This window comes from Pseudonaja textilis, chromosome 3 (genome assembly GCF_049901715.1).
Source record: "Pseudonaja textilis isolate UNSWEBS1 chromosome 3, rPseTex1.2, whole genome shotgun sequence".
Taxonomy (NCBI): Eukaryota; Metazoa; Chordata; class Lepidosauria; order Squamata; family Elapidae; genus Pseudonaja; species Pseudonaja textilis.
This window is the reverse complement of record NC_141992.1, coordinates 19,813,553-19,827,493: the sequence shown is the minus strand read 5'-3', so window position 1 is coordinate 19,827,493 and position 13,941 is coordinate 19,813,553. Positions and strand designations below refer to the sequence as shown.

Sequence of the window (13,941 nt, the reverse complement as noted above, 5' to 3'; positions counted from 1 at the left end):
AACTAACACACCCAAATATTTCCTCTGCATCTCTTTGCCCAAATATTATGTAATAAGATATGGAATAGATTAATTTCAGGATATACTCCCATCAATGAAGGTTCCTAGGCTGCAGCCATTATTAACTTCCCATGTAGCACAGGTGTCAAATTCGCCACATCACGTTACTGTCATGTGATATTTCATGATGTTTTCCCATGTGTGGAACTGGGGTGGGCGTGGCCTACACATGACACATCCGGTCTGCGAGCCGCCAGTTTGACACCTCTGCCATATAGCAAGCTTTTTTTGCTTCTTGTGCTTTAGCAATCTTATTTGACATACAGGTAGTCCTTAACTTACAACCATTCATTTACTGACCATTTGAAGTTAAATGAACATTGAAAAAAGTGACTTATGATTGTTTTTCACACTTAAGACTGTCACAACATTCCACGGTCATGTGATCAAAATTTGGACACTTGGCAACTGGCATGCATTTATGACAAAAAACGTATGTAAACAACTGTCTGGCTTAGCAATGGAAATTTTGGGCTCAATTTTGGTAGTAAGTTGAGGACTACCTCTATGTAACTTGTATAAAGGAGCTGCAGCTAAAAAATGCAGCATGGATTGCTTCTTCCTCAGGGATGCCAGTTTTCAAGATGCTCAATAATTTCTCATTAATTTCTACTCTTTTTTCTCCTCCTCTCATACTTTTTAATCAGCATTTTTCCACTAGTGGGAGCATAGTTCTCATTGAACTGGGGGTGGGGAAATGTCTCACCTTTTAAGTAATTGGGCACATTTAAGAATTTCCCTTGATGGTATCTAGGTCTTTTCTGTCAATAGTATTGCTTTGGCTGCCTATCTATATTCAGAATATCTATATTCAAAATATGAGTTTTCTCTGAGTACGTGACAATCATCACATAGTGTGCTGCTGAGTGAGGAGGAACGTCATAAAATCATTATTTGAGGAAGGTGAGATTAACCTTTTCAAATAAAGGACTTTTATGCAGGGATTTCTACCACATGCAAGAAAAAATGGTAAGTCAAAAATCCAGTCCTTGAGGTCAAATGGTTTGGGTTGACCAATCTCTCTCCTCCTTTGTCCTCAAACTGAAAAAAGAGGGCTATCTTACCTTGCACAGCTGGTACGCAGTTTAATGTGATTATGTTAAATTTACGTATGTTACTCCAGGCTATTAATAAGTGTTGTTAAAATGCTGTTCTTAGCTGATGGATTAGTGAATCTAGATCTAACAAAAGGGAAAGGCACATGGCTTTTAGGGATTAACAATCTGGCATTTGTTTGTGTAAACCACAGCCTGTATTAAACCAAAAACTGCCTCTCTGAAGGTGCTTGCTTGCTTGCTTACTTCTTATTTATTCTATGCACCTATAAGCACTTCTCTTAAAAACACAAAAGATCTCCTTCATAAGGGCAATTCCTAGGATTACCGCAGGCTAATTCTGCCTATTACCACAGCATAAGATGGCAATGGAGCAGTGATATGTTTTGGGGCTGAATGGCCATGGTTTAGTTTGATTTTGTTCTGACGTTTCAGTCGATGTTGTGGCTGGCATCTTCAGAAGCACATACCACAAAGCAACACACTCCACCTCTGAAGATGTCAACCACAGCTTTTGGTGAAACATCAGAACAAAAGCAAACTAGATCATGGCTGTTCATCCCAAAAGCTCATCACTACTTTGATGCCAATCATGAAATTCTATATCAATACGTAAGATAATAGTCTTGCTATAGCCCTCTAATTATTGGCTAGTGTTCATGTAACTTTCTAGCAATTGAACACTCCATGCTCACAAACTCATCTGAATTTATTGGCCAACAAGGTTATTGATTAATGCCGCTTCAGACCTACAGAGATATAAAGAGACCCCTTCTTACTTTTCCCCCCATACTTCAAAGTCTCATTTCCATGGCAGGATCTCTGTGAACAGCTGCTTGTAATGTAGTTGATGGACACATTTTTTTCACATTCTGGAAAGTGGTGAGGTGTTTTGGGGGCTTAAGGCCACTTGGTCAAGTCTTCTCCTGGGCAAGTTATCTGATCAGATTCAACCTCTTACATTTCCCCCTTGCTTACTGTAAGGCCTCAATCAGACAGAATGACGGAGCCCCAGAGGCTGTAACTGATCTCTCCATAAAGATGCTTTCAGGAGCCTTGGCCCAGGAATGCACACCGGAAACAAATGTAGGAAGCTCTGCTTTGTGTTTCAGGAAATGAATGCTGTGCCAACTGGTAGAAATTATCCTTTCTGTTCAGAAAAAGGGGGGTAGGGAGATGGACCTTCAAGGTTTTGTTCGAATTTCAACATTAACTGATCTTCCTGACTTAACAATATTTTATTACTAGAGTTTCAAAGGTAGATTTTTAGAAGTCTGTTAAAGCAATATTTCACTGATTTCCTACAGGGAATGGCTCAGCAATATCAAAATTCAGAAAAGAACCCTACCCTTTTTCCTTCTTCTTTTTTTTTTTTTAAAGAAGCCAGCTTTTTAAGGAGTGAAGACAACGGGAAGAACTTTTAAAACAAAATAAAATTCTGGTATATTTGCTTATGGGAGTCAGTTGGAACACTGATTAAGGCATCAGGTTAAGAACTGGGTGACTGTGAGTTCTAGTTCCTCCTGGACATAAAGCTGGCTGGGTGACCTGGGGACACTAGTTTCTTCTCAGCTCTAGGAAGGTACTTTTGAAAAATCTTGCCAAGAAACCTGCAGGGACTTATCCTAGCAGTCTATAAAAACTAGACATGATTGAATGGAAATAAAAGAAAATTGTAGGATTTGAGAAATCTTATTTATATAAACCAATTACATTGCCATGGATAAATTCCAATCATTAATGTCATATGAAATTTAACAGCTGTACTTATATTATCCATCAGAATACCATTAACCATATTTGGAAAACAAAAGGAAAAAAACAGGCATCTTAAGAAGAAATAAAAAGGCAATAACATTCTTTTGAGGATCATTTTACCTCATCAGGACTAGCAGCTTGGTACACCCTGCAAGAATCTTCATAATGCTTCTCAGCTTCAGCTTGATCTGTCACACCATTTGATTCATAGACAGGAGTCACATTGTGGCAGAGAGCAATTGCTTTCACTGCCTCATGGACACGGCTGCTCAGGGTTTTTCGTACTTTGGTGGCCAGGTTGGGTGCTTTTAAAGCAGGTGGTTCCTGCGACTGCTAAAGGAGAGGGAAAAATAGGTTGACTGAAATTAATATCCTGCAACTAATAGCCTCCTTGTGAGTCTGGTCATTCTGAAAATCAAAAGTTATGATAAAAGTACCTTGTAGAACAGAAAAAGTAATTAATTTTATTAGCCTAGCCCACAAAGGCAGCTAGAAATAATTTATCTAATGTAGCATTTCCTCAAAATGTCCTGTTTCTTATCCCTTTCAAGATTGCCGAAGATGTACCCCAATATGAGTCCAACATGTTGGAGGTGTAAAAAAAAAAGAAGGTACATTCTACCACATGTGGTGGTCCTGCTCAGAATCTCAAAAATATTGGTTGAGAATAAAAAAATGGTTGGAAGAAATTACAAAGGAACGAATTGAATTAAAACCAGAATTGTTCTTATTAGGATTATTTAGGGAAAAATATGCTAAAAATGTAAAATATATAATATTACATATACTGACTGTGGTCAGACTGGTATATGCTCAGTGCTGGAAACAGCCCTATACTCCTCCAAATGAAATGCATTCACTTTTAAAATTGTGTTCAAGAGACAAATGGCCCTTGAAATATTGTGCATCTGGAAGATACTTTTAGCAAGTATAATCTCTCTCTCAGCATTGCTGTCTTCATAACCCTAAGATATTTTGACCATCGTAATCGATATGAATATTTGAATACTGAATATTTGGAATTGGGAGAAGGGGCCTGTGCATTTGGTGACTGGACCGAAATAATCATATAAAAATGGGTGCCTGAGACAGAACAGTTAGGGATCCATGCCTAATCTTACTGTTAATAATAGGATTTATTATATGGGGAATGTCTGGTGAGATAAATTGTTCTCTCAAACACCAAAGATCCACTCTGTTGGATAACATTATAATGAAGGAAACAAAGGAGTTGGCAATGTTATAGCACTACAGTAAAGAAATCTGAGGAAGAGGTAGAAAATAAAAATAACATTTCTCCCAAATAACTCCCTGTAGAATTACTTGTTGCTGTTAATTACTGTTACATAGGAGCTTGCATCAATTGTTCTCCTATCTCAAGATTATTTTAAGGAGTAGTTCCTATAATTCTCTACCCCTAAGGACATGCTTCATGCTTCAGCTGGGAATTTGTTATCAATAACACTACTAAGATCATTATCATGTCCCATGAATTTAAGCAATCAAAATTTAGAGGGGAAGGGAAAAGCTTTTTGTTGTATTTCAAGGGAAAGAGAGGCTTAGACCAGGGCATGCAATTAACACGCTTTATTGAAGGAACAGTGGTTGTCGCGGCCTGCCAGCCAACGGGCAGACTAGCTTGCGAACAACGGCTGGCTTGGCTTGACAGCCGCTTTTTATAGTCGGCTGTCAACCGACGCCAGCCAATAGGAACGGGTTGTTGAACTTGCTTAACGAGTGGACCCGGTTGGAGCCCCAACCGGTTCCCAAGACATAACACCCCTTCCCCAGATGGGAACACACATAATCTTTGAGATACGCCGGTGGTCTGTGTTGGCGACCCGAGCGACGTAACTCAGGAGATTCATTGGGCGAAGACAAGTTCGCGGACCCCAGGTCAGGGTACGTAGGGTGGCGACCAGGGCTCGGTGCAGGAACTGGAGCCAGTGAAAAGTCTCTGCCTTCACTGGGGATAAACGGTGGTGCTCCCGGCTGGCAGTCCCGGTCTACTGCCTGCTCTCTCTGCTCCGTTGGTGAAGGTTGGTCACTCTGGGAACCCCTAGCTGGACCTTGGAGTGGCGCCCATGCGGCTCTTCTGGAGGAGACGGGTCTGGGCCGGTCAGGCTGCTCCGTCGTCTCCGCAGCTGGTCCAGGTGTCTTCGCCACACACGACCGTCTTCAAGTTGGACCCGATAAGATCTTGGACCCGTGACAGCCACGACTTTTCCGGCCACCCACAGTGGGTCCCCCGCGTAGTTCCTAGCAAACACTAGGTCCTGAACTGCGAAATTCCTGGCCAGACTGTCAGACCCCAAAGGGGTGTCTGGGCAGTAGTGGGGTGCAGCCTGTCTAAGGCAGTCCTCAGGCGTCTCCCCATCAGCAGCTCAGCCGGGATTTGTTCGTAACTGTGCACGGTGTGGTATGCTGGCTTAGGAGGAATTGAGACAGTTTAGAATGCCAACCCACTGGGCCGAATCTGGCTAACGCCTCCTTGGCTGATCTGACTGCCCGCTCAGCCAACCCGCTGCTGGCGGGGTGGAAGGGGTGCCGTGAGGACGTGTCTGATGCCTAGATTTGTGACATACCTACTAAATTGCTCGAGGTGAACTGGGGGCCATTATCGGATACCAGTGTGTCAGGAGTCCGTGGGTTACAAAAAGGTGAGTCAAGGCTTTAACAACTGCCTGTGTGGTGGTCGTGTGAAGTAAGGCCACATCTATCCATTTTGAATAGGCGTCCACGACCACCAAGAAGGTCTTGCCGTGCATTGGCCCGGCCAGGTCGATGTGAAGCCGTGACCACGGGCATTGGCACTTTCCCACTTTGTGGGTGTGGCGGTTGGCGGGGCTGCCCTAGATTCTTGACAGGGTCGACACGAGCTTACCCACTTGGCGATCTGATCGTCCATCCCGGCCACCAGACATAGCTTCGAGCTAACGCTCTTCATCCGCACGATTCCTGGATGGCCCTCGTGCAGCATCTTCAGGACGGGTATGCGAAGGGTGGTTGGTATGACCACTCTGGTACCCCACAATAGGCATCCCTGCAACTTAGAGAGCTCTAGCTGGCGAGTTTTAAATGGGGCTAAATCAACTGAATAGTTAGTTTCCGGCCACCCTCCCTACCCAGTCCAGAACCTGGGCGATTGTTCTGTCCTTCTTGGAATGTGATGCTATGTCGCCTGCAGTCACCGGTAGGTTTAGTTCATTTACATCAAAAATAGTATGCACAGGAGCTGGGTCCTCGACTGGGGCTGGCAAGGGCAGCGGCTGAGGGCATCAGCGTTGTTTAGATTTTTCCGGACGATAGACCAGTTTGTATGAGTACGCCGCCAGGAATAAGGTCCATCTGGTCATCCTAGGTGACAATATCTGTGGGTTTGCTTTTCCCTGATAATAATCCTAAAAGCGGCTTGTGATCAGTGATAAGTTCGAATTGGTGTCCGAATAGAAATTCGTGGAATTTTTTGACTGCTGCTACTGCAGCCAAGGCCTCCTTATCAACCTGGCTGTAATTACGCTCAGTCGCTGAAAGGGTTCTTGAAAAGAAGGCAATTGGTGCCTCGGAGCCATTGGGAAGCCTGTGACTTAAGACAGCTCCTATCCCAAAAGGGGATGCGTCTGCGGCTAGGACCAAAGGAAGGCGTTGGTCAAATTGTATTAAGACAGCCTCAGAGGTGAGTAGAGATTTGACTGCCACAAATGCTTGGTTTTCTTTGGGTCCCCAGTGCCATGGTGTGTTTCTGTCTAAGAGTCTGTGCAATGGTTCAGCAACTGACGCCTTGTGTGGGAGAAATGAAGCGTAGAAGTTCAATAACCCCAGGAAGGCTTGTAACTCAGTTTTGTTGGTAGGCGTGGGCGCCGTGGATGGCCTTGACTTTCGATTCCACCGGGTGGATGCCTGAGGCGTCCAGCCTGTAGCCCTAGAAAGTCCACCTGTCTAGTGGCGATGGTACACTTCTCCCGTTTTAGTTTGAGGCCATGCTGCCTGAACTTCTCTAATACTGCCCTGACTCTCTGGATGAGTTGGGGTCTGTCCCTGGCTGTGACTAAGATGTCATCGAAATAAGGCACTACGCCGGGGAGACCTTGGAGGATTCGCCCATCAGTGATTGGAAAATACCTGGGGCTACACTTACGCCAAACTGGAGGCGCTACATCTGAATGCCCCTCTGTGTGTAACTATGGTCTGTAAGTCAGCTGTTTGGTTATCCACGGGAATTGTTGGTATGCCTGTGACATGTCCAGTTTGGCTAAAATGGTGCCAGGTTCGAATGTGTGTAACAGGTGCTGAATGACTGGGACTGGATATGCGCTAACCTGTAGATAACGGTTGATTGACGCCTTGTAGTCAGCACAAATTCTTAGATTACCATCTTTTTAGCGGGTGACTATGGGGGTCTCCCACTTAGCGAAATCTGTGGGTTCTATCACCCTCGTTTTAGTAGTTTGTCTAGTTCCGTCCAATTTGGGGCGGATGGCGAAGGGTACTCTACGTGGTTTTAAACGAACGGGGGACTGCCTGTGGGTCTACTGAGAAGGAGATGGGAGTGCCCTTATAGCAGCCTAACTCACTACTAAAAACGTCAGAGTAGTCTGTAAATAAGGAGTCAACATCAGAAGTTGAGACAGCATGGACTCCTTTTATACTAAGGCCGAGAGAGGGGAACCAATCCAACCCCAAAAGACTAGGGAGGGCACCATTAACAACCACTAAAGGCAAATGGCCTTTAAAGGTTTGGAATTTCATGAGAAACTTGCCTTTCCCGAGGACGGATGTTCTTTCCTTGGTAGTCTCTCAAGGTGAGATGGCACTTTTGAAGCTGTTTCTTTGTCAGTCTGGGCTGGATCTTCTTAAGCGTGTCCCAAGATATGATTGAGAGCGCTGACCCCGTGTCTACTCCATGCGGCAGGGATTACCTTCTAGTAAAACAGAAAGTGTAATTTTATTGGGGGTGTAGAGTGTGTGGTTGGCTTGGTAGCAAGTATGGCATTTTTCTACTTGCCTTCGGGAACAGGAGAGGAAGGAGATCTTTGTGGAGAGGTGCGCGCTGCCTGGCAGACTCTTGCGAGGTGACCTTTCTTGTGGCAGTTGTGGCAGGTGGCGCTTGAACCTGCAAGATGCCCGGGAATGGGAACCTCCAGGTCAGGCATAAAAGAGTTTGTTTTGGACCACTGTTGTTTCTTGGCCTCGCTCCTACCTGCGGCTGTCTCGTTGGTTTGAGGCGATGCACATCGGAGTATTCTGCCAGGTCATCCTCACTTACCGCTTCTTCAGAGTGTACAGAGGAAGTGCTAGGTCTGGGAGCGGTGCCTGGATCTCAGCTGCGGACTGAGCTGCAAGTTCTGCAGCTAAGGCTTCTTCAACTGCCTGGGGAGGTTTAGGTCTCTTCTAGCCAGCAAACGCCTCTGGAGTTTTAGATCCCTCACCCCACAGACGAGTTGGTCTAGCAGCATGTCGTCCAAATAGTTCTTGAACTCACATTGTAGAGCTGCTGTCCTCAGGGCTGCCATATATTGATTTATGGATTCCCCCTCAGCTTGCTTCCTCATCCTAAAAGCGAAGCGCCTAGCAATCTGAGACGGTTTTGGGGAGTAGTGGTTGGATAGCGTTTCCACCAGCTCTGCCCATGGGACATTCCCTATTTCTTGTGGGGCCAGGAGTGCTGTGGCAGTGTCATATACTACAGCCCCACAGTAGCTGAGGAAGTAGGATTTCTTCCTCTGCTCAAACTTCAGCCAGTCCAATGGCATCGATAAAGTGGTTGGCGATTTTATATGAGTCCCACTTTTCCTCATCGGGTTTGAAAGGGGGAATACTGAATTGACATTCATTTTGGATCCCTCAGTCTCTTGGTAGACTGGTCTGCCTCACTGGGAGCTCGTTGTCTTGGATTGATGCTGCTTGGGGCGTGGGCGGCTGTGGCTACAGTGCCCTATTCTCACTCAAGGACTTCGGCTTTTCTGAGGTGCTTGAATTTTCATGCTCTTTGCTAGCGTTAGGCGGCTGTGGCTGTGGTGCTGTACTGACAGCGCTTTAAATCGAGCCCTTTTCTTCTTATTATTAATTTTTTTTTTTTTTTTTTTTTTTTGGCGAGGCGGCTGAGGCGCCTGCAATTTCACTGGGGAGTCTTCACTAGAGACGGCTTCTGTAATTAGTGCCCAATTGTGATCGAGGCGGCTGAGGCTCAGCGCGTAGCTTGCTCGGGCTGCAGCTCAGTGACAGCCATTAGAATTTTCGCGCCTTTTTTCATGCGCGGGCGGCTGCGGCTTCAGCGCCCGACTTTCCTATCCGTGGTGCTCTAACCGACGCGCTCTGATAGCGCCCGGCCTTCTAACCCGGTTGATCTAACCTGAGCTTTCACTTTTGCGCTGACAGGCTGCTGAGTCCGATGGCTCGGTAAGCAAACGGCAAGCGGCTGCGGCTTCCGAAGACAGGCTTCTGAGTCCGAGGCTCGGCAGCAAAACGGCAAGCGGCTGCGGCTTCCGCTGACAGGCTCCTGTTCCTTTAGAAAATGCTCCTGGCTAGCCTTCAAATCCCATCCTCGTCGCCAGTGTTGTATTTCAAGGGAAAGAGAGGCTTAGACCAGGGCATGCAATTAACACGTTTATTGAAGGAACAGTGGTTGTCGCGTCTGCCAGCCAACGGGCAGACTAGCTTGCGAACAATGGCTGGCTTGGCTTGACAGCCGGCTTTTTATAGTCGGCTGTCAACCGACGCCAGCCAATAGGAACGGTTGTTGAACTTGCTTAACGAGTGGACCCGGTTGGAGCCCCAACCGGTTCCCAAGACATAACACTTTTCCTTGTTGCTAATTTTACAGAAGTGGGTGTCAGATGCTAATCAATGTACGTTGCCAAGACATCTAAGTGTCTTGGCCACACCAGACACCTGACCCTTAGTTAGCATGGCCAGTCAATCACATGACCAACGGATCAGATAAGACCTATAAAAGCAGAAGAGAACTGAAACAAGACACTTCAACTGCGGTTTCCCTGATGATGTTACCTGGTGACAAAATGTTCATAATCTAAACAACAAGCTCAGAGAACAAACCAACATCATCATCATCTATGTGTAGTTCCTGGTCTATCCATTGCATGGTTCAATTTAGACAAACAACAACAACAAAAGGACAACTGTACAGGAATGTTTTCTTTGACTACTAAGTGTTATACCTATGATTCTTGACGAATGTATTTTTTTTTCTTTTTATGTACACCGAGAGCATTTGCACCACAACGAATTCCCTGTGTGTCCAATCACACTTGGCCAATACAGCATTCTCTATTCTATTCTATTCTATTCTATTCTATTCTATTCTATTCTATTCTATTCTATTCTATTCTATTATGTTCTTCATTGATCAAGAGAGGACAGATTACTTTTCATTGGTAGCATTAAGCTCCATAAAAATATAAATTTACAAGGAAAAATTAGCAAAAGATGTTTAATGAAATGTATAGGATATAATATTATAAACATAGAAAAGAAAAAAAAATGGACAGATATGAGGTAGAAAATTTTAATCTTTATTACTGTTTTCAGAGTCTGCACCAAACCTTCCAGTTAATTTCACAATTACTAAATTATGCTGGTCACAGGGGAATATATAACCATTGAGTTTCCTGTTCTGTTAACCTTTCGTGTCAAGAGGACAAAAGTTTCACTTCCAGGTCAAAGGGCATAGCATGGTACCAATAATTAGAGCAATGAATCAGAACTACAGTTTAAATGAATCATGGCCTGCAAATGCTTTCAATTACCAGAGATTCTAACCTTTCAATTACATTTAAGCTTGCACTCATTGAGAAAACCCTTACCACTGTCAGCTGCTTCTTTCATCTTATTAAATGAAACTATGTTTATTAAAGTTGATCTTGGCTACAGGTTGGAGCCAGGAAATAGAACAGTGATCTGCAGATCCACTATTCCTGCTTCCAGTTAACTTGAGATGAGGACAAATTATCTAGGAGGCAGCCTATTTAAGGGTCCTTGATTGTGTATACAGAACCTGGAGTAATATCATTTACACATACAAGGTCATTGTCAGAATATGCTGAGGAACTTTTTCATGGGCTGAAACCTCACAAGGTCAACAAATTTTGTAAACTCTTGGACATCTATTTTTGTTAGTTTAAGTTTGGGGTATCCAAAGATGTTTTTTGGTATTGCTGCAGGTGTGCCAACCTCTGGGTTGTGCTGAAGGCAGGTTCTGGGGTGGAGGGAGAAGGAGGGCAAGACCAGAACATATGTTCCCGTTCCAAATTTCTTATAGAATGTGAAGAGCTTTAAAATCTCAATTAAAAAACAACAACACACACACGTTTTTCCTGCCCCAATTGTATCTCTCCTATTACTCTGATTTGTGGAAAGAAGATGTATAAAAACAAAGCTAGCATTAAGTGTTGTTTGCTTCCGTTCTTCTACATCTATTTAAAAACAGGAGCTAAAATGTCTCTAGCCAGAAAAGATAAGTCTCCTATTTCTGTCTTTATTGGAGAAAGGAATGAATAAAGGTCAGCTAAAGGTCTGGGTTAATTTCATTATTTCTGTAGTATTAAATTTTTGTTATGACAAGAATACATGCATCATGGAGAAAATATGTCAATTAAAGAGTCAGTTTGTCTAGTACTTAAGAAACCAGGAGACTGTGTTCTAGTCCCATCTTGGGCCAGTTCTTTTCTCTCAGTCCTTGGAAGGTGTTTGCTTGTTTGTTTGTTTGTTTAACTTATATAATGGAAAACCACTTGCAAAAAACTCTGACAAGAAAATGGAAGGAACTTGTCCAGGCAGTTGGCAGGAGTCAAAACTGATTTGAAGGCAAAGAAAGAAAGAAAGAAAGAAAGAAAGAAAGAAAGAAAGAAAGAAAGAAAGAAAGAAAGAGAGAAAGAAAGAAAGAGAGAAAGAAAGAAAGAAAGAAAGAAAGAAAGAAAGAAAGAAAGAAAGAAAGAAAGAAAGAAAAGAAAAGAAAAGAAAGCTCTGTTATAAGACATTGTGCAATCATTCCAATTTTTTTCCTTCTCAACAAATTTTCTATGGAAATGAAAACTGGAAAAAGTAATATGGAGAGAAAACTAGGAATGGGTTTTACAAATGAAGGAAATGCTAGTCAGTTTCAAAAAAGTGTGCCATGTAATACTGAATGCTGTGTTTAACAAAAAGTTTGATTTTTCAGGATTTATCATAGCATATGTCATGAGTGGCAGATTCATGACCCTCCAGAGGTTGCTGGAACTTCTGGTTTAGCTGATTTTTCATCTTTCATACAGAAACAGTAAGAAAACATAATTTCCTGATGCCGGAATTATGGTTCAGCAACATTTTTTAATTCCATCATTCCTTAACTCTGACATAGTCTCATAATTTTGCTTACCTGTGTATATATGCTAAAAATATGGCTCTGAACTTCATCTATGGAGTCAAACCCATAAGCCATTGTTCCAAGATGGACACGTTTGAAAACCATCTCATTCTGTGTTAGAGTCCCTAGAATAGGAACATTACATATTATGGCACAGAAAGAGGAAATTAAACACCAAGAAACATTCCTAAGTCTCTAACACCAGTGCTGCCTTAAACTAAAGACCATGCATTGCAAAGAAAAGCATCCCAAAAGATATCAAAATATTGTTACTGGATTGTAATATTTAAAGTTAAAATAAATCAGAAAATTATTAAATACATTAAAGTATTAGCCATTTTTAAAATATTAATTAAGCATAACTAGAATTAAATTTGCTTTTTCTACTTCATCCAGCCACTGCTTTTTAAAGCACAGTGCCCAGCATACCATTCAAAACTGAAAGTATTGTCAAGTTGTCATGTATCTCATATTCACTTTGTATATGCAGCAAAATGCACTAAGATCTTTCACAACACAACAAAACAATTGCAACAGAACCTTGATTCTATGTCCTGCAAAATATATATCTATATATATGAAAATACCTGTCTTATCAGTAAGCAAATAGGATATTCTGCCTAATTGCTCTGGGATTGTGCTAGATCGAACTACTGTGCCAGGAATTTTAGAATCCCTCCGGATCATCCAGCTGTAGACAATTTTTCCCATGTCAAGATTCACCCGTAAACTACATAAAAGGAAGAGGGGATAAGGAAGAAGCAACAATAGGTTGTAATTAGGAGTTTACTCAAAAACATGCCTTAAAAACTGGTATGAAGAATATTTGAAGAGGTTTGGTCCCTTGCAATTTACCCCAATTTGGCTCCATCTATATATGTGGGATTGCAACTATAACACCAGGATAAAAATTAGATAAGAATCTGAACCAGATGCTGCTTTCTTAGACAGGATTTATAGAAACACATTCTCTCGTTTCTAAAGCCAGAGAGCAGTGTTGCCCCAGATGACATTTGTAACCCAGTACTTAGGATCATATCAAATAAAAATCACTTGAAGGTAAGATGTGGTGTGAAGCAATCATTTAAAATCTGGCCATTATTAGCAAACTATGTAATAGGGAGTATGTTGTAATCCAGTTCAAAACTCATAGTTAAGCTATGTAATATATGGGAAATTCATGACCTGGATCTCTAGCTGTTTTCAAACATAACACTTAGTGGGTTTTAAATAAGGTATGTTGGATAAGGCATAGTAATTGGTTCACCATTGCACTAAGCTCAAAATAAATCACATTATCATTGGCATTCACTGTAAGGAACAAGGGAAGGCCAGTGACATCTAGTGATATCACTATTCAGACTCTTCTGAACGCTGTGACACAAGTACAAAAAGAGTTTGCATCATGACATTTTTTTGTAATCTGGTGTCAAAGTGATGAAGAATGGATGACTTTGCATATTATGGCTTAGTGTGAAGAAATGGATTCAGCCTTTTTTTAAAGTGCAACAGTTTAGTATAGGGAGAAATTTTAGAGTTTCTCACATGGAGAATTGTCACTTGTTTTCTATTTTTAATATTTCTACTTCCTATATTTAAATTGCTCCTTATCAATATGATCTACATCAAGCCAAAAATTCTACATGAATTTCTTAAAAATAAGGAATACTTGTGATGATTCCCTAAACTGGAGCTGGGAAATCA

General features: G+C 42.4%; 1 protein-coding gene across 1 annotated transcript in view; it reads right to left on the bottom strand.

Annotated features, from left to right (window-relative positions):
- ATP9A (ATPase phospholipid transporting 9A) overlaps positions 1 to 13,941 on the bottom strand; it is a 107,867-nt gene that overhangs the window by 44,852 nt on the left and 49,074 nt on the right. The window contains exons 12-14 of the mRNA XM_026697480.2: positions 12,825 to 12,967; positions 12,250 to 12,362; positions 2,994 to 3,206 (exon numbers count right to left, since the gene is read on the bottom strand). Of these exons, the coding sequence (XP_026553265.1) occupies positions 2,994 to 3,206; positions 12,250 to 12,362; positions 12,825 to 12,967 (469 nt within the window). The remainder of the gene's footprint in view (positions 1 to 2,993; positions 3,207 to 12,249; positions 12,363 to 12,824; positions 12,968 to 13,941) is intronic.